This window comes from Amblyomma mixtum, chromosome 7, assembly GCF_055824585.1.
Source record: "Amblyomma mixtum isolate Tamu chromosome 7, ASM5582458v1, whole genome shotgun sequence".
In the NCBI taxonomy this organism is placed as follows: domain Eukaryota; kingdom Metazoa; phylum Arthropoda; class Arachnida; order Ixodida; family Ixodidae; genus Amblyomma; species Amblyomma mixtum.
This window is the reverse complement of record NC_143018.1, coordinates 18,333,248-18,356,300: the sequence shown is the minus strand read 5'-3', so window position 1 is coordinate 18,356,300 and position 23,053 is coordinate 18,333,248. Positions and strand designations below refer to the sequence as shown.

The window sequence follows — 23,053 nt, the reverse complement described above, 5'->3', positions numbered from 1 at the left end:
CCGGAAGGTCTCGGGCAGAGTTTGCTCGTTTGGACGATTTCACGAAAGACGATTCAAGAACACTCACTCGCAGTGTTCGTCCTTAATCCTTCATTTTTCTTTTCTTGTTTCGGTTCCCCCCCCCCCCCTTTTTTTTTCTGGAAAAGATGTTGCAACAAAAGCGAAATCCTATGTGTAAGAGGCCACTGACTTTGCGTCGTTTCCTTTTGCTCTATTGTTCTGCTTGTCGGCCATGGAGAAAGGAAGACTGCTTGTAGAAGAAATCCCCTCTGAAAGCCGAGCGCGTTTCAAGGGTCGTCTTCCGTGTGGCTAGGGTTGATCGTGTACCCAGGGGAAAAGAACTGTAGGACTTGAAGACGACAGAGGGAAAAGGCAACCTTGCGGTCCTAACTTTAGTGTCCTGTTCTACGTAATTTAAAGGAAGACACTCCTGAAATTCCCTTCATATATTTCCCTCTCTCGTTTTTCTTTATCGCTCTCTACTTCCGTCTACTCATCCTACTCTCTTCCCATCTCTTTCTTCTCACGACCCTCCCGCTAAAGCTTTTAGTTGGTTTCACACACTATGGAAGAAATAAAATCAAGATGCAACTGCAACTTGACCTTGTTTCGCGTCAGAACATTTGGTTTCGGCTAATTTAGCCGGTTTTTTTTGTCCACGACTTAAGTATCCCCTTGATCCATGTGTCGAGTTTTGCAGTCAAAGCATGCGCAGCACTTCTGAAGGGCTGCCTTTTAGCGTGATAGCGGTAGGCTCCCGCTATGCTGAAAATCCGGCGTTGGCGACGTCGTCGGCGTTGTGAGCGAAAAATCGGCTAAGGTAAGGTAAACCACTTGACCACACTATCCATCTAGGCTGGCCACATTATGGCCAACCTGGGGAATAAGATTCTATTCAGCCTCCCGCAACCCGCCATGGTCGAAAAATGGGCCGGTCACGTAGCTCTGTCACATCATAATAGTTCATGTGACCTTATGGCGTCATCATAAGCTGCACCCCCCCCCCCCCCCCCGTATTCTGAACAAACTGCCCACTGTTGCAGGCGGCATTTAATTTAACGATTTGTCGCGAGAGGTGCGTGCGTGGGTGTGTGCACGCGCGCGAAAATTTCGGTTTTCCTATTTTTGTAACTTATTTTATATCCTCGATAACAGCTGTCTTTTTTTTTATCTGTCACGAGCCTCCTCACTTGTGTGGTGTATACAAAGTGGTCATCATAAACAGACTACGTCCACTGCAAGACGGAAGACTTTTTCCGTTGTTGTTGTTGTTGTGACTGAGAGAAGGATGAAAAGGAAATTGCACGGGCCTGCCTACTAGCTCGAGCCGAGCCACCACCGCTGCCACGTGCAGATAGAGGAGAGTTAAAAGATAAGAGGAAAGAGAAAAAGGAAAGAAAAGACGCGCGTCGCAGCAACAACTGCGTCCGCCGGAGCGGACGCTGCTGAAAAAAACAGATAAGCGGCCGAAGCTGCGCTCGCCGAAGCGAGGACAGGTTGCGGTTGCGACTGAGAGAAGGATGAAAAGGCAAGTGCACGGGCCTGCCAACTGGCTCAAGCCGAGCCACCACCGCTGCCACGTGCAGATAGAAGAGAGTTGAAAGATAAGAGGAGAGAGTAAAAGACAGAGTAAAGACGCGCGTCGCAACAACCGCGTCCGCCGGAACGGACGCTGGCTGAAAAATACAGATACACGGCCGCAGCCCGAAGGCTGCAAACCGAAAGCCTTCAGATACTCGACTACCTGCAATTAACCCTGTTATATTCCATGTACGCCCAACCTATCCCCGCTAATTTTTACAATCACATCCACCCACCAAGCTCTCTACCAACTCCTCGCGCGGCTAGAATTTCTTTGGAGGAGAAATTCTAGAGGCCCGTGTACTGTGCGATGTCAGTGCACGTTAAAGAACCCCAGGTGGTCGAAATTTCCGGAGCCCTCCACTACGGCGTCTCTCATAGCCTTAGTCGCTTTGGGACGTTAAACCCCATAAACCAAACCAAACCAAACTCCTCTACGCTTGTTTTCTCTTGAAGTACCTTCCATTAATATACGGGGACCACCTGTTATCTTACCTTCGCATTACAACTCTGCCCATGCCCATTTCCACTTCTTGATTTCGGTAGGACGTCACTAACTTGAGTTTGTTCCCTCACTCACTCTGTTCTTTTACTGTCTCTTAGCGTTAAACATATCATCTTTCTTTCCACAGACTGCCACGTTATTCTCGCTCGAAAATTTAAGCCTTTCATTCGCCCCCAAACTTCAGCCCCGCAGGTGAGTGTTGCACCATCGCTCACGGCTGTAGCATCAGCGACGACAGATACGCAAGCATCAGCCATGCCGAGTGTATCAACGATCTGTTATGGGGAAACAGTCGCTGTGCATATTTCGACAGGAGCGCTTGTAATCTGGGGAGCGAGTGAAATAATGGTGTCCTCGTAACTCGCAAACAATTCGAATTCTATGAAGCCGGTTCCAAAGAACATAATAGCACTCATTGTATGTGCTGGAAGTCGCACGTTTTGAGAGAGGATGTTCGCAGGAATGCCATATGTCTGATAGACGCCTAGCACGGAGTGGAATCGTCCCGAGCTCTTTCTCGTGTTTAGGGCTGACATTTTCGAGAAAGCTTTCTCCCGTGAAAATGGCGCACTAAAGCATTACTGGAAACAGGGGGGAATTATTTTGCGGAAAATTCAGACAAGAAACACGGGACAAACTAATGTTTTCGCAAACTATCTCTTCCCTTCCACTATGGTAATTTGTCGGTGTGCTATATCGACGATGCTATACAACTTAGCCTGCACAAAAAAAAAAATAGTGAGAGAAAAACACATGGCATTGCTCGCGAGGACATGAGCTCTTCTTTCAGCCTACGCCTTGAAAAAGAATGGCGAAGAGCCCTTTTTACGACGCCACTTACGACGCACCTCACCAAACTTCCAAACGGTCCCACCGCTCACCAGCGACTTGCATGCGGCAGCGAAGTGGACCATATTCTTCTGCTCGAGCGAGGAAAACCATATTCTTCTGCCCTCCTTCTTCCACGTCCTACTCGCTCCCAAACTTCCACCTTAACATCCCAACCAACTGAGGTGCGATGCATCCGGCAGCACACACACACACAAAAAAAAAAAAAAGCTGAAGCGCGACACTGCAAGAGGCAGCACTTTACGACCAGAAACTTCAGTTACCCAAGCGCGCGATTATACGGCGCGTGGCGCGTTTTACAGAAGCACCGAGGAACACTTCCAAGCAAGTGTCCATACTCTTCCCATGTGTATGTATGATTTCGTTGTCCGTTCGCGTGGCACCTTTTCTGTCGCTGCATAGCAGGGAAGGTACTCGGTACAGAATTTTTCTTCGCCACTCTTCAAACACGCGTTTGAGAACCGGTCGAGAACAGAGCGAAGAACACAGTGAATAAAAAGAAAGCGCCATCGGCTGTCAGTCTCCTTCCCGCGTTAAATCGAGACGACGGGTCTCCGATGGTACGAATCGCCAGTGGTGTCTATGGATTCCCGAGTTATTTAGACTCCGGCTCAGAGTAGTACGTTCGAGTAGAAACGACAAAAAAAACTTAAACAACGCTTAAACTACTCCTAGAGGGGCTTTGAGAAGGGCTCTCAATAAAATTTTGGTGTGCCTGGGATGTTAAAGGACGCCACTCCACGAACATCCTCCAGCAACAATTTTTTAATGAGCTTTGTAGATTTTGAGTTATCTATAGCCAAATTTTGAATTTCAGCTTCTCCGCGCCTTTCCCTCTCCCAAACCGAACAGTTCTGGACAAAAAGCATTTTTGAGTAGAAAACGTTTTTTGAACACATTTTTTTCAGATAATGTAAAATTTCACTATAACAATCACTATATCCGCCAACCACCTACCGGCAGTCTTGAATTTTTTTTTTTCTATTAAAATTTTTGCTATCGTCAGAACCGTTCCCCATTGGTTTTCTATGGGAGTCTTAACTGTCTGATGCGATCTATGGATACACTTTAAATGAAAGATGCTGCTATATATAAAAAGAACAGACCATTATCTTCAATATTTTCGTAAAAATACCATACAATTCTTCAATTTCCAAAATTTTTGTCAGAAATTCCTGGACATGGAAAGGTCTGCGCTCTTCCGCCGGCGCCATCGCCTACGCGCACGGGAATCACCTGCGGGTGGCGCTTCCAGACCGTACGGAGCGACGTACTCGGGTGACTGGCCGCGGCCATGACGTCTGAAAGAATCTAGCTAATAGTCATCCCTTAACTGGCATACGCAGTAGCGTGTGCAAAGTTCACAACGCATGACTATGGGTTTTCTGCTGCGTGTAGAAGGGCATTGTTTAGCTCAGAGCCCTTTTAAGAGTACAACGCGATAACGTTAGAGATTCCACCCGCGTGAGAACTCCTTTTCTGTCCTAGATTCTTAAATCGCGGCAAGTCCGCTTACCGCTACGGACCACACCAAAACTGCGCCAATGACAAGTGGCACGACATTCGCTGATTTTTCTAGAGAGGTACCGTGACCTTATGACGTCATCACAACCTGCCCACCAGGCTGTGAGCAGCCTATAGTTTCTGGACAGCAACCTGGACGGAGAATCGAAATCGAAAATCAGGAAAAAAATGTGATACATGCTAATATCGGTACTATCAGAGCATAACGAATACTTGATGGACCGAAATATGCAAAAAAAAACTGACGCAAACACACACGGAAGTTGCAACAGAAGCTGCGTCAAGTTTGAAATACAGTGCTATCGTATTCCACTCCTAAGTCGAATTAAGTGTCCCCCCCCCCCCCTCCTTATTTTTTTCTGGTTTTGACGCCCGACTTCGAACGACACATGTACGACTCCTCATCTCTGTTCATCTGCTGTCGCCAGTCGCGCTGCCAGCGTCATGGACCCCTTAAGCATGAACGTTTGAGTGTGATGGGGTCATGCGGGGACCCAAGGCCCGAATTCCTCTGCAAAATAGTTTTCTCTCTCTCTCTCTCTCTCTCTCTCTCTCTCTCTCTCTACAGCGCGCACCTCAAAAGAGCCTCGAAAGCTCTGCCTTTTTTCTCCTTTCGCTGTCTTTTTCCCCGAGTCCCAAACCGCGAAACCAGAACGGTAACTCTATCTATTCACATGCGGTGGATAAATAATCATTTTTCCCCTCTGAGGCAGCATTGTGCATGCGGCTCTGTACCATTGAAGCAAGGCTCCGGATTAAGGCAAGGCTGGTTAGGACATTAAACCGCTGCTGTCACACAGAGGAAGTCGGAGCCGGGAGATTGTTGTTGCTGTCGCCTTCACTACAACTGGCGCACACCCATAGCGGGAATCTGACCAGAGCAGCCTTCATCGACGTCTCTCATTTCCCTTCTTCTGCCTCTTTCAAGTGCGTCACTAAGGAGCCAAACACTTACTGAGTGCAGGGCAAACAAACTTTCGAATTGACTATCGGATAATGAAGCGAAGAAAACCATTTGGTGGCTGCGTCCCGAGAACCGCATGTTGACGTCCCGATTCGAGGACTGGAATCCGTCTCAGGCACTTAACTCCTGTGCAGAGCCTCAGGAAAGAATAGCGTGCTCCAGGACGGCTTTTTAACTCTTCAGTTGTAAACATTTATGCCACCGTTTTTTCACATAAGGTTATACGTCTAATACAAGGTTTGAGCTCCGGTAAGCCTAGCACTGCTCCAATTCCTGTTTCCCACTCTTTGCGTGATGTAGCGCATGTATGTTATAGGTAGGTCCCGGAACACATTTTTAATAATGTATGCATATGTGCGTGCTGCGCTCTGGAATCATTTTTTCTTTTTATTCAAACAAAGATGTGAGGCTGAAATCCTAGCACCGTAACGATAAAGCAGTGAAAATATCGGATAAAAGTTATCAATTTTCCCCAATTTTCACTGGTTCCTTCAGAGTAGAAACGTAAAAAGCTGGTGTATGTATACAAACCACGGCTACTGAATATTTAAGTTTAGGAAATTGCAATTGCTTATAAATGCTTGAAAACGGTACACTGGACTCAAATAGCCAGGTAATTAAAATGAACGTAGAAAAATCAAATTAATTTCATCATTTCCTTCTGTAGCCGAATCCCCGCTGAAATTTTAGCCGGGAGGAAATATTGACGCGACGCAATCCTACAACTTTTCAGTCAATTAATTATGGGCCGACACTGTTCTCCTGTGGACAATTTTCTCGCTCGGAGATAAACGGTCACCCTTCCCCTTACCCTCCCTTATTCTATGCCCCTTGCGCAAACATATCTGCGGAGCGGTGGCTTAGTGTTTGGGGCGCTCTGCTGCTGAGCCGGAGTTCCCCGGTTCGAATCCGGCCATGGCGACCGCGTTTCGATGAAGGCGGAACGCAAAAAATGGCCTGGCTTAGCTTATGGTTAAGCCTAGGATGCGAAGCATAGTAGCCAAAAAAATTAAACATTACCTGGCCATACCTGGTTAGCCATTTCATAGACAAGAACAACTCATGTGTTACTCTGCTTCTTCCTTTATTTTTCTCAAACCAATAAATACACTATGGTGATCAGTAAAGTAATGGCTCTTTGTTTGAACATCGCTTATGTCATATTTTCTTGACAAATTTCGATGCGGGATCCAGTCCAAGCTGCTACCCCAGTGGTTTGTAGACTTCGGCTGCAATGAGCACAAGTCAAGGGAATATCTGGCTTCCAGAGCTTCCACAAATGTAGGATCTCTCTTTGGATGTTTGTTGAAATCCCCGGTGCAAATAAGCATTCTCTTGTCAGTCCGTTCAGGCAATCCATTCGCAAGTACATTGATGGAATCTTCATTGCTGGTCTGCGGTGATATATACACTCCGGCTACAACCAACTCCAGAGCCCGTATCTCTATACACAATGCCTCTCCTTGTTCCTTTGGCACTGGAGGTGTAACGACTGATGCTTGAAGAGGTTTTCTCACATAAATTGCCACTCCGGCATTCTCGTTCTTCTCCCGTTCCCGTGGCTCTTTGTAACTTGCGCTTTGCGGTCTGGCGAGCCGCCCTCTCCCTGGCCGACATCTCGCTGCTCAACTGACTGTTGTTGTTGTTTGTTGTTGTTGTGACTGAGAGAAGGATGAAAGGGAAATTGCACGGGCCTGCCTACTGGCTCGAGCCAAGCCACCACCGCTGCCACGTGCAGATAGAAGAGAGTTAAAAGATCAGAGGAAAGAGAAAAAAGAAAGAAAAGACGCGCGTCGCAGCAACAACCGCGTCCGCCGGAGCGGACGCTGCTCAAAAAACAGATAAGCGGCCGAAGCCGCGCTCGCCGAAGCGTTGTTGTTGTTGTTGTTGTTGTTGTGACTGAGAGAAGGATGAAAAGGAAATTGCACGGGCCTGCTACTGGCTCGAGCCAAGCCACCACCGCTGCCACGTGCAGATAGAGGAGAGTTAAAAGATCAGAGGAAGGAGAGAGAAGAAAGGAAAGACGCGCGTCGCAGCAACAACTGCGTCCGCGGGAGCGGACGCTGCTCAGAAAACAGATAAGCGGCCGAAGCCGCGCTCGCCGAAGCGAGAACAGATGTTGTTGTTGTTGTTGTGACTGATAGAAGGATGAAAAGGAAATTGCACGGGCCTGCTACTGGCTCTAGTCAAGCCACCACCGCTGCCAACGTGCAGATAGAGGAAAGGTAAGAGATCAGAGGAAAGAGAAAAAGGCAAGAAAAGACGCGCGTCGCAGCAACAACTGCGTCCGCCGGAGCGGACGCTGCTGAAAAAATCAGATAAGCGGCCGAAGCCGCGCTCGCCGAAGCCCGAGAACAGATACTAACGAGTGCGTCGCCTTTTATACAATTGCGTGACGTCAGTATCTCCTAGCGGTAGGAGCGGGAGCTAGGCCGCCGGCGGAGGCTGCGCGTCCGCAAGCGAGCGCACGAGGCCCCAGCTTTCACAGCTATTGTGACGTCATATCACGTGGTGCGCCGATGAAGGTCAAGTGGTAGCTACGCGGCCGTGCGCGGCGCAGCAAGGGAGAGCTCGGTTGTGCGGCTAGTATGCTTCGCATAAAAGGCGCCCGTGTGCTCCTGTACACACATGGGGAAGAGTATCTGTTCTCGCTTCGGCGAGCGCGGCTTCGGCCGCTTCTTTTTGAGCAGCGTCCGCTCCGGCGGACGCAGTTGTTGCTGCGACGCGCGTCTTTTCCTTTTCTTCTTTTTCTGATCTTTTAACTCTCCTCTATCTGCACGTGGCAGCGGTGGTGGTTTGGCTCGAGCCAGTAGCAGGCCCGTGCAATTTCCTCTTCATCCTTCTCTCAGTCACAACAACAACAACAACAACAACACACATGCCACTTGGTAAATAGAATACCTGTACATACACAGCACCTCTCTCCCCGTATCCCTTCTGGCTGTCCTCTTACCTCTCTCATTTCACTTCTCCAGTCTGCCTTCTATCCCTCTATTTCCGCTGCACCAGCTCAGGTGCTTCCCGTAGCTATGGCAGATGCCGGGCCAGCAAAAATCCTTTCCTTCATTTTTATTATTCTAGCGTGAGCTACACTGGCCGAGGTTGAGCAGTTTCGCCTGGCTCGTGGAGAGCTGTGCTGCGCATGCGCGAAGAGCAAGTGACATCACTACGTACAGCTGGCGGGCCTCGCCGCGCGCTATCGCCTTCCTTTCCTTAAAATGATCGGAGTGTAAAATGTTGGCAACGCCAACGCCAATGAACACAATGAACGCCGACGGCCTATGGCTTCGGCGCCGCGTTTCTCGCACAACCTTGTCAATGCCTGCAGCCCACATCTCTCTCTCATCACCCCACGTACGATTCAGGCGTCCACTGACCTATGGATCCATTATGCGGACTTCCTTTCCTTAAAATGATCGGAGTGCAAAACGTTGTCAACGCCAATGCCATTGCAAACAACGAGCGCCGACGGCCTATGGCTTCAGCGCCTCGTTTCTGTCACAACGTTGTCAATGCCAACGCATGCAGCGCACACCTGTCACTACCACCACTTAACTAAAGCACGGTTGAGGTGTCCACTGTTCTAAGAGGGCAGTTATGCGCCTTCCCTCCGGTTCAGGTGTCCACCGAGATGTGGACACTTCGCCCTCACCTCACGCCACGTATATCCTGGCATAGCAGCGCTATGCCACTGAAAATTTTTATTTTAAATAAACCACTACTACTACTACTACTGCCCACGGGCTTTGCGATGCCTGCGCACGTTAAAGTTATTCTGGAGACCTCCACTGTGGCACCACTTTTTTATGCGAAGCATATTAACGTAGGTTTCGGGCCTTCGCGCGACGCCCGGCGGTGGCCATTGAAGTGAGATCACATGATGTGACGTCACGTGATGACGTCACACCGGCTGCAGATGGGGCCTCATATCGCGCCGTCGGACTTCGCCCGGCGGAGGCCTCCACGCTTCGGTTCGCGCCGTCGCGCGCGACGCGGCGGCGGCGTCACCATCGCTGCATCACGTGATATGTGACGTCACGCCAGGGATGAAGCGGCGCGCGCCCGCCGTCGCGTCAGTCTCTGTGCCCGCAACCGCGCCAGCGTCTTTGCGCCGAGCGTGTATGCGGTCAAGATGCCTCCAAACGCTAAGGACGTTAATAATAAGAATGCAAAACGACGGCTGCTTCGCATCCACTGGGGCTTAACCTTGATAAGCCTCCAACTTTTTTTCCTTTCTTCTCTCCCTCCCTCCTTTATGTATCCCTTCCCTTCCGGCGCTGTTCAGGTGTCCACAGAGATGCGAGACTTCCCTCCCTTCCTTCCCTCAAAAAACAATTTTCAATGTATCGCGCTCGCTTGCTCCCAAATGTAGCTAAGCTTGCGTTCCATCATGCATTCCATCGCTCCTCCTTCTCACCGCCACTTTTCTCAACATCGTTGCTGCAGCGTCCGCGACCGTCACCGGCCCGCGTCCAATCGGTGGGTTTCCAACAGAAAAGCGCTCCGGGTAGGCAGCGACACGTGTGGACGACATCGAGAAGCTCCACAGGCGGTCGGCGTCGGAGCGCTCGGGGTCCATCGATTAACGATAAGGGATCAAGAGGAGGGTGGAAGGAAGAGCTCGGAGATTGTAGGCCGGTGGCGGCTGCGGTGGTCTGGGCTGGCGGAAAGCGCGGATCGAATCATCACCTGGGATAGCGTTTTCGATTGTGTGCGTGCCCGTAAGCTCTGTTCCGAGTCGGAACCTGATTTCCTTGGGGTGTGCGTCACGCCTCCGTTGGCGGCAAAATGCTGGACCGGAGCACATTTATGGGACGCTAAATGGAGGCCATCTGGATTTAGGGAAGATGGTAGAAAGAAAGCCCCGTTAAAACGAGAGGCCCCCTAAAGGAAGAAAGCTGAAGAGCACTGCCCTCAGCTGGCTCGGTTCCTGTGTTCAGACGTAAAAGTCAATGCACTTTATATGTAAATAAACTAGCGAATAAATTTAAAATACTGACAAATTTTAGGTATTGGTTAGACAAATATAAAGAAGTACCGAGCGGTATCGGGCATGGCAGCACCTGCCGCCGTACCGTTTTAAAGGGACCACTCTTAAAATCCATCCATCCATCCATCCACCCACCCACCCATCCATCCATCCATCCATCCACCCACCCACCCGCCCGCCCGCCTGTCCGTCCGTCCGTCCATCCATCCATCCGCGTCCGTCCGTCCGTCCGTCCATCCACCCACCCACCCACCCATCCATCCATCCATCCATCCATCCATCCATCCATCCGTCCGTCCGTCCGTCCGTCGGTCCGTCCGTCCGTCCGACCATCCGTCCGTCCAGGAGAGCTGGGCATGGAAAAACGCGGACGAAAAGACAGACTGCGATCTGGAGAAGGGTTTACTCGCGACTTTATTTTCAACATGCAAATGGCTCAAATCCTGTGGGGACACGTTGTTAGTTCCCCGGGCTTTTGATCTTGCGCTCCAACGTTAAGCATGAACTAGCCTAAACTGAAACTGATTAATTGCAAAGTAAAATGGAGCGCATTCGTACAGTCATGGTAAATGTATCTCGCTAAATTTAACCCCTTTTCAGGCATAGAATTGAAAATGCGAACGCACTGTGTAATGCACATTTGGCTGTCTGCGGTCTTTGAAGGACTCTGCTGAGTGTTCGTGGCGTTCGTATGACCACAAGGTCCTCGGTACTGCTGCACTAATTCCAGTTATCATATGAAAGCTTGCACAGCCAGTAGCTCATTAATGAAGCTCTGAATGACATTCTGGAAAGCAATAAAGGTAAGGCCAAAGGCCAGCGACACAGGTAATGCCGGCACCGCGGATCGCCTGAAGGCCGCAAGGTAAATGGTCACACAGACTCCGGCCAGGATTCCGACGAAGCTGGCGAACACGATGGTCCAGTCACCGAACGTGGCCGTTTTGCCCACGAGCACGCTATAAAAAACGAAGTCGCCAAGCCCCATCTTGATTCCCTCACTCTTGGTTGAGAAGACTAATCCGTCCTGCAGCCCGTCCTTTCTCTTCGTGGCCGTCTCAACCAGGATCCTGAGAGGCCCCATGGTGGCCAACACGGCGACAAGGTCCCAAATGGGGATGAGACAAAGCACGACCCACAGGGTCCAGGCGGGCAGGAACTTGATAAAGATGAGGGCCATGAATGAAGATTCGACGATCCAGTAAAACTGCTGCAGTATGAGTGGTTCCTTGGAACAGTTCACGGCGAGACCCAGGGCTAAAAAATTGTAGACGAAGAACCCCACGGAGAATATGTCCATCCACATTCTGTAGGCGCCGCAGATTACCTTCATGTATATGACGGGCGCTTCGACGAGGATCCAGCAAGAGACGAGGGTTAACCAGGCGCGCATGACGCGGTAAAAGCGGTAGTAGTACAGCGTCACCATGAGGACCGTTGTGACGATGATCTGTCCGAGCAACAAGACGGCGTTGGCCACGGCGTTTGTGGCTCGGGTGATCGTCGCTTGCTCATTGGTCTCCGGAAGCGGGGCGTTAAACGGCGAGTGGTCTCCGATCAGGAGGCCTTGCGGAGTCGCGTTGACCGTGGCAGCGACGAGCATCATGCAGCAGCTGATGGCTGTCAGGAGCTGAACGACGTGCGCCAGCATATCTTCCAGCGTTTCCAAGGTGATCTTCGCAGGCCTCCTGGAACGTCCTTCTTCGCCCATTTTGTCGGTTGTTGTTAGCCCTTCAAAAGATGGCACATACCCACGCTGGCGGATAGGCCAAGAATCGGGAGGCAGAGGTTGATATTCACCTGTACATAAGAATGGCTGCTTCTTCTTCTTGCTCTTAAAACGCGAGGCTGCTTCTGATGACGTGTTCTTCTTCTTCTTCTTCTTGTCCGTCAGTAAAATGGCACATACCCACGCGGGGCGATTGCCCAAAAGACGGCGGTGAATGTCAAGGAAGTATTTGTGCAGGAAAAAAGGCGCGAGGCGGTAAAGTAGAATAGTGGAATGACTGAAACTAGAAATATATATTGTAGGAGGGGGTTGTGGCTCAGCAGAACCTAGGTCGCTTTGCAACGTTCAGCAAAGGTTCAGCGAGCCATCAACATGCGACCGGCAAGCACACCACATAACAGAGCTTCGGCGGCGCCCTGAGAAACTCGTCACGATAGAGGATCGAACTACGGCTGCCTTTCCCATATCTGACGCACTGACATCGAACTTGCATGCTGTTCCTCAGTTTTTTGACGTCTATGTTCATAAGATGGGGGCCCGCTTAAATCCTGCCGGGAATGATATCCATGTATGGAAGGAATAAATAGAGCATATACGTAGAGAGCCTACATGTCCGTCTGAAGCGCGCATTATGTAGGCTCCCTACATATGCGAAACGCGGGGCGCCATCTCTTGGTGCTCCGAGAACTACGCCCGCCATGTTGCCTCGTTCTCGAAAACGAAACCGCTGTCCGACGTTGGGTAAAGACGACTGCACCACGTGTGAAAGGTGAAACGCCGATGCATTGCTGCGCTGTAGTTGCGCTATGCTATGCACTCAGTGAGGATAGTACGATGCGTTCGGCAACCGGATACGTTTCATCTTGTCGTTTATTATTCGTTTATGGTGCGTGAACGCATCAGTAACATCAAAAGCAATGCAAGGTGGGATTAAGCGCGTCGACCCGTTTGAGGCTTTCGCTTTCTGCGCTGATTTTTCACAGTACTATACTGGTTCCTGGTGTTCAAATTAGGATATGGGGAAAACCCTTGATTGCCTGTGATAAAAGATGAGGATCAAGTTTTCTGAATTTATCAACTATCGGTAGCACATATAGTAGGCCAGACTTAAACTTACTATCTGTACGCACATGAACGACGGAATAGATCAGGCAAATTTTTTCATCCGGCGTACGCCGGAGTTGCTGAGGCGTGCAAGCGGCCGTAACAAGAACTGTCAGTAATTAGCTGGCTAAGCATAGCCATGCGCACTGAGTGCTCTCCAGCGACTAACTTCGATTGCTCGGACCGTGGAGTACTACAGTGCACTCGGAGAGTCATGCACTGATGAATGATTAGTTGTCTACGTGTTGAGATACTTTTAGCAGCGCTAGCAAAGCTCTCTTGAGAGACCGAGCAGTTGTCACGAGGTTCACGCACTGTTCTCCTCTATGTCGAGCGTGTTCACGCTCGCGTCTTATGTTCCTTGATGTGCCTTTGTGCGGGTATAAACGCTATGTATACAGAAACTGTTGTCCGAATGTTTTTAGAGCGCAGCTCTTTGGCGTCCGTTCCTGGGTTTCGCGTCGTCGTCGGCGTTGTCGTCGGCCTCGTAACCAGCTCCGCCCCCCTTTCATCCCCCCAGCGCTAGCAGCGACCGACTGATACCGCTGGATGCCGCTAGAGAGTCAAGATAACGTGACTGCATGGAACACCGTCGCCGCCATGCAGAAAGAGGAGGAAAGGGTCCCCCCCCCCCCCCCCCCCCCTGTTCTTGTGTGGCGAATAGGGTGCTCTTCAGTTGCCGACGCGCCGGTTATTTCACGTAGGCCCCGGCACGTCGACGAATACGTGACCACCTTCCCACGGCTAGACCTGGTTCTTAGCGCTGCGGAAGCGAGGGTATCATATTGTTTGTGTCGGCATCGGCGGCGTTGTCCCTGAAACCAACTCCGCAGCTGGGGTTGACTCACTATCGAAAAGGTGAAACAGCTTATTTGCTGCACTCAAATTTCGCATTAGGAAGTAACGTAATCGTCGGTAATTTTTTTTTTCATGCTTCCTGTAATCGATGCACGCGATTCGGGTGTTTTCTTTTTTGTTCAGTAAAACGGACAACGCAGCTAATTTATCGTGAAGGAGGAACACATTTCAAACTTACCTAATACTACTACGGTACGCTGAAAATACTTCAAGCCGCCCCGTTTTGTTATCACTGTGGCAAGCGGCAATAGTTTACTCTACGACAAAGCCATTCAGTCTTCTTCCGGTTTTGGAAACTAGCCAGTAAGTTTCGGAAGCCACGATGGATGCGAACTTCACACCTGCGCACACGGCTTGAGCAGTGTACTGTACACCAAGCCCATCAACTGCTGTAGGCTCTTTCTTTAGTCAAGCGCGCCATTCATGGCAGCAAGAAAAATCGTTTCAATTTCGTAGAAATCTAAAATATAAAAAACTGTATTTGCTTGCAATATTTTAAACAATATATGCGCCTGCTTTGCTCTTGTTAACATTGACTCTCAACACTGCGATATCTGTTCCACCCGCGCCATCGGGCTTGTTTAAAATGTGGAGTTAGAAGCCAAGTTATGAAAAAGCAACACCGACAACTGTGCCAGACTCTAAAGGCGACGTTGAAAAACCTATCAGTTGAATTTCTGCGCGCTTGAAAATAAAACAGTAATGATAATGAGTGACACCTGAACCAATGCCGAAATGCGCAAAAATAGCGCAGAGTTCGACTTTTCTGCGAAATAGCTGGTGCTGATTTTTGCCATTTTCAGCATCAAACTTCAAGAGAAGCAAAGGGCGCGGTAGAAGATGACGGCTCTGACTAAACGACAATAAAGGACTTACATTTGGTAAACGCCGGACAGTGCAAGCAACGCGCCGGCTGGGGTTTTGCTCTTGAAATTCCTCTTGAGATTCTTGACGTGACCGGTATGAGTGACGAAGTAATTGCCTACGATAGACGAAGCCACGTCGCGAGAGTGCCGCACTACCACCTTTCACAGTCAGGCTGAGCCAGAAGTGCCTGCAAGCGGCTACAGACGCGTCGGTCGAAACGGTGAACACGATTCAAGCAGGATCAGCAGCAGAAGCAGCAACCTGACTACGCCCACTGCAGGGGGTAAATGCCACTCCCATGTCTCTCCAATGAACCCTGTCCTTTGCCAGCTGTAGCTATCGCATCCCTGGAAACTTTTTAATCTTATCCTCCCACCTAACTTCCTGCCGCCCCCCTGCCACGCTTGCCTTCTCTTGGAATCCATTCAGTTACTCTTAAGACCATCGGTTATCTTGCCTTCGCATTACATGTCCTGCCCAAGCTCATTTCTTCCTCGGGATTTCGACTAGGATGTCATTAACGGCCGTGCGATAGTCACGTCTCCAAATAGCGGCCTGCGTTGGGCGTACTCAATCCAACTATATGCTGGAGAGCCAGCGCATGCGCGGAGATGCCTAGACGCCGTGCCAGCAGATGTTGCAGCGCTGGGTCCAGGGGTGCAGTTCACGTGGAGCATTAGCTTCTGCCGGTCCAGCGGCGGACCCTTATCCGTGCCAATGAATGCGCCCAAAAACGAAAGAGAAACAACGAAAACGCTTAGCAAAGAAAAAAAAGTTTTATTGGCACAGAAATACAACACGCGGTTAGGGGTAAAAGAAGGTGCCAACTGCTTAATTTAAAAACTTGGAACATTTTGCCTACCTATAAATTATAATAGCAACAACTACCGATGCCTCAGCCCCGTCACAGTGGTGAAAGGCGGCACGTTGAACAGTTCGCGGTGCGAGGAGGCGTAGCTGTGGACAGACGTCGAGAGAGGTCGCCAGTCGTCTTCCCTGGTGTAGCCCACGGAGAACGGGGCTATTCGGGGAACTTCAGTAGACGGTCGAGGGCGGCTTCCGGGACGACCTCGCGAAACCAGAGACCGCTTGGCCACTCCCGTGTGTGCTACGGAGTGTTCCACACCGATGGACAGGTCCTGAAGGGACCCGAAGGAATGGATAGCGGACTCGTACGAGGGCGGGTAGTACGTGGGGCCGCCAGGGAAGTCCCCAAAAGCGGAATCGTGGCGGCTTTCATCGAAATGCTCCGCAGTGTTTTCCGACGACATGTCGAACACTACGTCGTGGTAGTGGGGTCCATGAGCAGGAGCCAGCACGGCGGGAGGCTGGCCCGAGGTCGCACCGAGGTCGTCGTGGTCGGTCGACCTCTGAACATGCAGGCCACGCTCGGCACTGCCCGGCCCGTCGGTGACGAACTTGGAAGGCTTAGTTGTGCCTACGATAAAAGAACGAAGAAATGCGGAAAGTCTATGAATGGTCGGTCTGAGCGAGCGAAAAAGCAGTACCGGACAATATGAAACGCCGTCAGTGTAACCGGTTAGTTTCACATCTTGCCTTGGGTGTCTTCGGCGGGTGTTTGAAACTTGAAATAGCGTAGACGTGCAAATAAGGGCTACGTAAAAGACAGAAGCAAGAAAGTTAACTACGCCGAGGGGCACTACACGCGATGTGTGGCCCATATGTCGCGCAGAAGTGACTATTTAGTATTCAAGAATACTGAACTACCATGCATATTTGAGCTGCAAAGGTAGAGTCCGTCAAAAATGTGCAGCCCAGGGGGGTTGGATTGCAAGCAGTGTAGCGGGGCTCTTAAACACATCTGACTGTGCCAAGTTTCGGGGCTAAGTTGAGGCCTTAAGTTCTTTCCGCCTTCGTGAGATTAGGGTGCCTGAGTATGCAAGAAGAGCACCGCTGCTAGGCTCAGAAGCAGACCTTTTGGGCTGCATACTTTTGACAAGAACTGTACGTCGTGCATCTAAGCGGAACTGCGCATTAGGGGAAACTAATAAATTCGATCAACCTGTGTCGTTTAAGAGGACGGAAGGCTTAGGACCTGGAAGTTTCTGAATAATGTAAGCTGCGGAGAAGCTGCAAATATATGATGCGGTTAGAAAAAAATAAAATCTATGTCGCCATACTTGCGCAATGGAGAACGTGAACAAAGAAGGCTGCCCGAAAAACAAACGATTCCGTCAGCACTGTACAGTACACAGTGAAACTTCTGCAGGCATGGGCGACAAATGCCGAGACGAATGAAAAGAACGAATTCCACCTACTAGGAATCAAGTACCCACCCTTTTCGTCAAGATTTCTAGCATTTATCTGTAACAAGGCTTGTCCAACGCGTTTGGGCGCTTCGTGCAGAATGTACCAAAAATATACATCGCATCTCAATTGAAAACGGTCAGATGGAACTTTTGAGAACAACTGTTACAATCTACATACAATTCGGAGCCGATGGAATTTCAACTGATTCCAGCTGCGCTTTCTGCAAGCTCAAGTAGGGGTGTTTTTTTTTTTTTTCCCCGCTTTTAGACGTGGATACAAAGTTGACAAGGGTACGGCTGCCGCATTGAAACAGACGGACGCCATCTTTCATAAAAACCTACAAAAAGGACACGAACTCACCGTAGTCTACGACCGTAGGTCTTGCCGTCGCAACTCCCAGGAAGGCGAAGAGTGCCAACGGCCGGATAACACTGACGTCGCGCATTTTTCCCACAGGCGAAAATATATTCAGTGGACCCCGGTGTAGTCTGTGCAGCTTCCAAAACAGCGTTCGCCTCCCAGCCGGACTGCTTTCCCTGCAGGAATGTGCCGCTGCAAACTGCGGCGGCTAAGCAAGCTGACTGCGTCTCCAGTTTCGAGCGGCGCTCAAGGACCGCTTATGTAGGCGTCTGCGTTCGTCACCGCCGATTGGGTTCGAGACTGTGGTCAGCGATTACCCGATAAAAACCGGCAGGTGCAAGTGGGTCGCACTGGTGTGTGTTTCTGCGGTGAGTCGACACTTTAGATGAGTGCGTCCGTCACGCCATTGACTGCTGCTGCCTGCCTCCCGGCGACCGACACACTTGTCACGTGCACCCTATCGTATGCTGCAGCTGACCGTAGCGGAAAACCGCCGCAACCTAACGTGGTCGGTCTGCCGAGCTGAAGCGAGGTGACGAAATACAGTTGTTCAGTTGGCCCTATGTCGTTCTCGAGCGAAAAGCGCGAAATAAAATTGGTTCAATAAAACTTGATTTGAAAGCTTTTGTTTGTGTGTGTGTTTTTTTAACGGCGTATTCCAATCGCCGATCTGGAGCAGCTCTCCGAATCCTCTAAGGAGCAAAATATCCGTCGCGGTCCAATCGTAACTCAGGAACTGAGTCCAAATAGCTTATTGAAACACGCTCTTCGAGTATCGCGGAGCAAACAAAAACCTGCTCTGAATCGCTGATTGGAATACGCCGTGTCAAAATTACACGTGTGCACTACGGCCGTTGAGGAGTACCGTCACGGTTTCTTATCGATGGCCAAGCCAACGCTCATCGGGTGACTGCATACACGCTGGAACCAGCCTAGAGCACTCAAGCCTACGCTGTACATCATACCCGTCCACTGATTTAGTTTACACCAGTTAACGATCGCTTAAACCACTGGATATGTATGCGGACTGAGCTTCGAAACTGGAAACGCCTCTTATTTCAGGATGGACAGGCTTTTCCGCGCCTTAAAGGCAGCGTGCGAAACTTTAAAGGAACATTTCTGCCACTCGCACGCTCATAGCCACTGCGCATGCTCCAACAGGTACGACGTAAACCGGCCAATGGGGTAGCGCTCCCTGCGCGCGATGTTCCAAAAATTCGCTGTGATTTCGGACTTCGCACGCTGTCCTCAGAGCGCGAAAAGAGTTTTTGCAATGGAGCTACCGGTTATAATGGATTCTATAGCTCGCTTTGCCTGCAGGCTTCTCGAAAGCACATATATTTTGGCACGCGTTTTCGAAATTCTAAAAACCGATAAGGCTATAACTAACGGCCGGCTACAAATCGAAATTGCAACTAGGTGTCTAACTGTAATAGGTAAGAAGTTGACTATTAGAAGTTAGTTGATCACTTTACTATTTAACATGATTCCACGGTTTTTTAACGTCCGTCAACACTGGTATTACAATGCCGCAGAAAGGTTCTCTTTACCTCAAAAACCCTATTTTTAAAAATCAATGTAGTAGGTATGCATGGGCGTCCGGAAGGGGGGGCAAGGGGGGGGGGGTGCGGTTGCCCCCCCCCCCCTCACTTCTGGAGTTACGGATATTATTTATGCACTAGTTCCTTTTTGGTGCTAACCTACCGCCGCCCCCATCCCCGGACATCGGGTGCCCCTCCCCCCTGGAAAAAATTCTGCGGACGCCCTTGTAGGTATGTATACTATATACATAACTCTCTAATACAGTACAGTGCACTCTCTGCTGCTTTCTTGCCTCCTGTTCTGTAACGCAGTTTTCTTTCTTGAAATAGTGTAACAAAACTCTCAACTTTCAGTGCACGTTAAAGGTCACCTAGCGGATTGTTCCAGAGCCTTCCGCTGTATATACGGCACCTCTTTTCATTCATTGTCACTTTTCCCCTAAGTGAGACAGTGACTGCTCCTTTTATTTCCTGATTTCATTTTTTTTTTTCAAATGCCCCTCAAAAGATGTTCCATCCAACCAATGACTTCATCATTGTCATGACGTCGCGGTGAACCGCACCTATCTGGCGTCTAACCGTTGCTCGCATAAACGAACAGGTGTTGATAATGTGCTCGGCGGCAGCGGTACGGTCTCTAGCGCTCAATAAAAACGGACGGAAACTTTCTAACCGAGACCGATTAAAAGGGTGCAAGGGCAGCATGTGGCCCTGGTGCGCCAGGCCCGCTCCCTTAATTGTTGGTTGTTGTTGTTGGCCGCACATACCCACAGTGAGGGATTGGCTAGGGTGCCTTGCACATTCAAACAATAGTGGCATACTGAGCGACCAAATAAAATTGTCTTCTTCTTCTGCGACAACTACTACTACTATGGCTGCCCTTAGAACGTACGACGAGACCCATATATGAAGGGAAGGGCGAGACTTCAAAGCAATTCCCACATCTAGGATTGCCTATTACGCAGTGGGCCACCATTTTTTTTTTTTTTCCTGCGGAGCTGATTGAGTCAAATGAGCACCATTCCTTCTCGTTACCTGCTGCAGAGTTCATTGTGAATTGAGGGACGCCGTAGTTAAGGGCTCCGGAAATTTCAACCGCCTGGGGTTCTTTAACGTGCACTCACATCCCCCAGTGCACGGGCCTCTAGGGATTTCGCCTCCATCGAAATTCGACTGCTGCTGCCAGGATCGAACACGCGTCTAAATTATCGGCGTTATTAGCGTCCATCTGTGCCTAAACTGCAACAGAAGGAACGCAGCCGACAAAACACAGCGCTATCTACTGGCACTACAGGAAAAAGATTAATCACATCCCATACAAAGGGTTTCATGTACTAGAAATTAAGCTCGACAAGATTGGTTGTCTTATCGTCTATCCCTTTCATCGTGCCAGTAGTCGGCGCTCTGTCGTGTCTTCCTTGCTGTGTCCCATCACTCGCCCAGCAGGTTTTATTGTTATTAACATCTCGTGATGTGCAAAATATTGTACTATGTGCTGCGACCTACGGTCATGCTATTGTGTGCATCATGCTGTGCGGTTCGCACTTAATACGCCAGTTCTTATGCATTTTTGTCCACCTGTGCAAAACGAAGCAGGCGCCACCTTCAAGTAACAACTTCTTGCATTTATTTTTTATTTGTTACAGATATCTCAAAGGCCCTCGGGTGAGTGCTTTAAATGAGGGGTGTTATTTGCATGCTGATGTTATTCAAAAAAAAGAAAGCTAGCACAGCATAAACGCGTTATTTGTGGTTGCCCCCAGCGTCCTTGCCCTGTAACACTGTAACCGGAAATTCCCTAGCTGTTCAGAGGTGATGACTATTCTAACAAATAATTCAGTTTTATTGAATTATTGAATCACTAAATAATTGAATTTATTGAATTAGCAATAATCACAACCTCTCGTGCCTTCGCTTAGTGACTTCTACAATATTGTTTTATTTCAATTCTCGCAGGCTGCATCAGTTAAGTTTAAAATCTTGTCTTGCGACAGCTGGGACGTACACTTCTGTATAAAATGTTCATTTGAGCGCGCCTTAAGCGTGTCTTAGTTTTCCTTCACCCCTGCCCCCCTCCCCCCCCCCCTTTCCACCTTAGATTGCTAGATCTCGCTCTTGGAAATAAAGCAGTTCTTTTCACTGACCGGCCTACGTAGAACAGCTACATTACAATATAATATGTTTTTTGGGGGGGTCAAGCGTTAATGGGGCGTTCATCCCTGCAGGCAGGAACCTCGCACTTTAAGCGAAGTACGCAGATGGAATTACTTACTGCGGCCCAGCATCATCACTGCTGGGCCGCGGTCAGTGACAAGATCGGAAGAAGTACGGCTAGCGCCGGGCACCGCCACGTATAAGCCCTTATCGAGGGGCATGCTAGAGTAGAGCACGTGTATAGGTTATCAGCAGGGACGTAATCATTACATTTAATTCATTGTTCTTAATGTATAGTCTTTCTATTGTTGCCGAAGCGCTAGTATTAGCGCTGGAATACCGTTTTCATAACCTTAATGAAGCAAACAAAAAATGTACAACCATCGCTAAAGCGGTAATATAACCCTTCGAGACCAGACAAGCCAGCTGTGTTATCCGCCAGTGTTTGGTTTGGTTTATTGGGGTTTAACGTCCCAAAGCGACTCAGGCTATGATTGATGCCGTAGTGGAGGGCTCCGGAAATTTCGACCACCTGGGGTTCTTTAACGTGCACTGACATCGCACAGTGCACAGGCCTCTAGAATTTCGCCTCCATCGAAATTGAACCGCCGCGGCCGGGATCGAACCCGCGTCTTTCGGGTCAGCAGCCGAGCGCAATAACCACTGAGCCACCGCGGCGGGGCCCGCCAGTATTTCAATCAACACGTTGCAAGGAGCATGGAGAAACACAGGCGACACGCACTACAATACAGCACAACTAATACAGCAACTAGCTCACACACTCCTTCTAACGGATAATACAGCCTCAACTATAGGCAGCCATGAAGGGTGCCTAAGTGACAGTGGTGGATTGGTAACATGCAAGGCTTCCTCATGAAATTCTCATGAAACTTCATGAACTTTTGGGGCTGCGAACGCAATCTATGGCAGGTACCATCTGAGAAATTACGGCGACAGCTGCTAGGCGCCCGTTTCTGGGCGCCTAACAGTAGTATTAGTCATCGGGGGCGTTGCAATGGGAACTACTTGAAGAGTGGTTACCGTAGAAGGATGAGGGTATGACGTTAGTGGAGGGATCCGTAACCGGCGGGTGTTTAGCACCGGAACCATCCGGAGGGTGTCTACCATGGAAGAAGGAGGTTATGGCGAGAACGCGAAAAGCCGCCACCGGTGGATGGTTGCCACGGGAACGGGGTGGTTATCGTGGAAGAAGGAGAGAGGGAGTGTGGCGAGAACGGTGAAATGCAGCACGGCCCATCTGGGACAGCTGCTGCGAAACGCGCCGTCCGAGGAGAGGGTCAACGGCGGCAGTCGGGCGCGCCCGGGCGGCGGCACCCGCCACTGGGGTCCCAAACTAGGGGCATCCACCTAGTGCTTGTAAGGACTTTCCCTTGGGGGCTGATCCAAGCATACCCCTTGCATAGCCTAATAAACATTTTCACCACCATCGCCGTTGACCCTCGCCTAGAGCGACGGAATGGGAAGGAGTGATAGTCGAAAACCGAGTATGCAGGGAAGACTAAAAAGAGCGCTCTAGAAATATATAGATATATGGAGTCGCTCTCATATTGTCTACGCCACCATACCGTATAGTATAGATACCTCAAAAACAGTCGTCGAGCCTTGTGTTACACAGTGGCAGCCATCCTGTCAATTTTATTTAACTGAAGAAGTTCTCACAAACATCATTACTGCGCTCACACTGGGAAAAAGTTCTGATACGCAGTGCTTGAAAATTTTCGTAATTAGCTGGTAT

At 49.7% G+C, this 23,053-nt stretch overlaps 1 protein-coding gene and 1 pseudogene across 1 annotated transcript; both read right to left on the bottom strand.

Moving 5' to 3' along the window:
* Positions 1–11,146: 11,146 nt before the first annotated feature.
* Positions 11,147–12,124, bottom strand: LOC149335138 (presenilin-2 pseudogene; annotated as a pseudogene).
* A 3,730-nt stretch (positions 12,125–15,854) lies between these two features.
* LOC149335137 (uncharacterized) lies at positions 15,855–17,824 on the bottom strand. Its single transcript, XM_089553754.1, has 2 exons — positions 17,603–17,824; positions 15,855–16,409 (listed from the first exon to the last, which is right to left on the bottom strand). Exons 1-2 carry the CDS (start codon positions 17,685–17,687, stop codon positions 15,856–15,858), a joined length of 639 nt encoding a protein of 212 aa, XP_089409880.1. The 5' UTR covers positions 17,688–17,824; the 3' UTR covers position 15,855.
* Between the last annotated feature and the right edge of the window lie 5,229 nt (positions 17,825–23,053).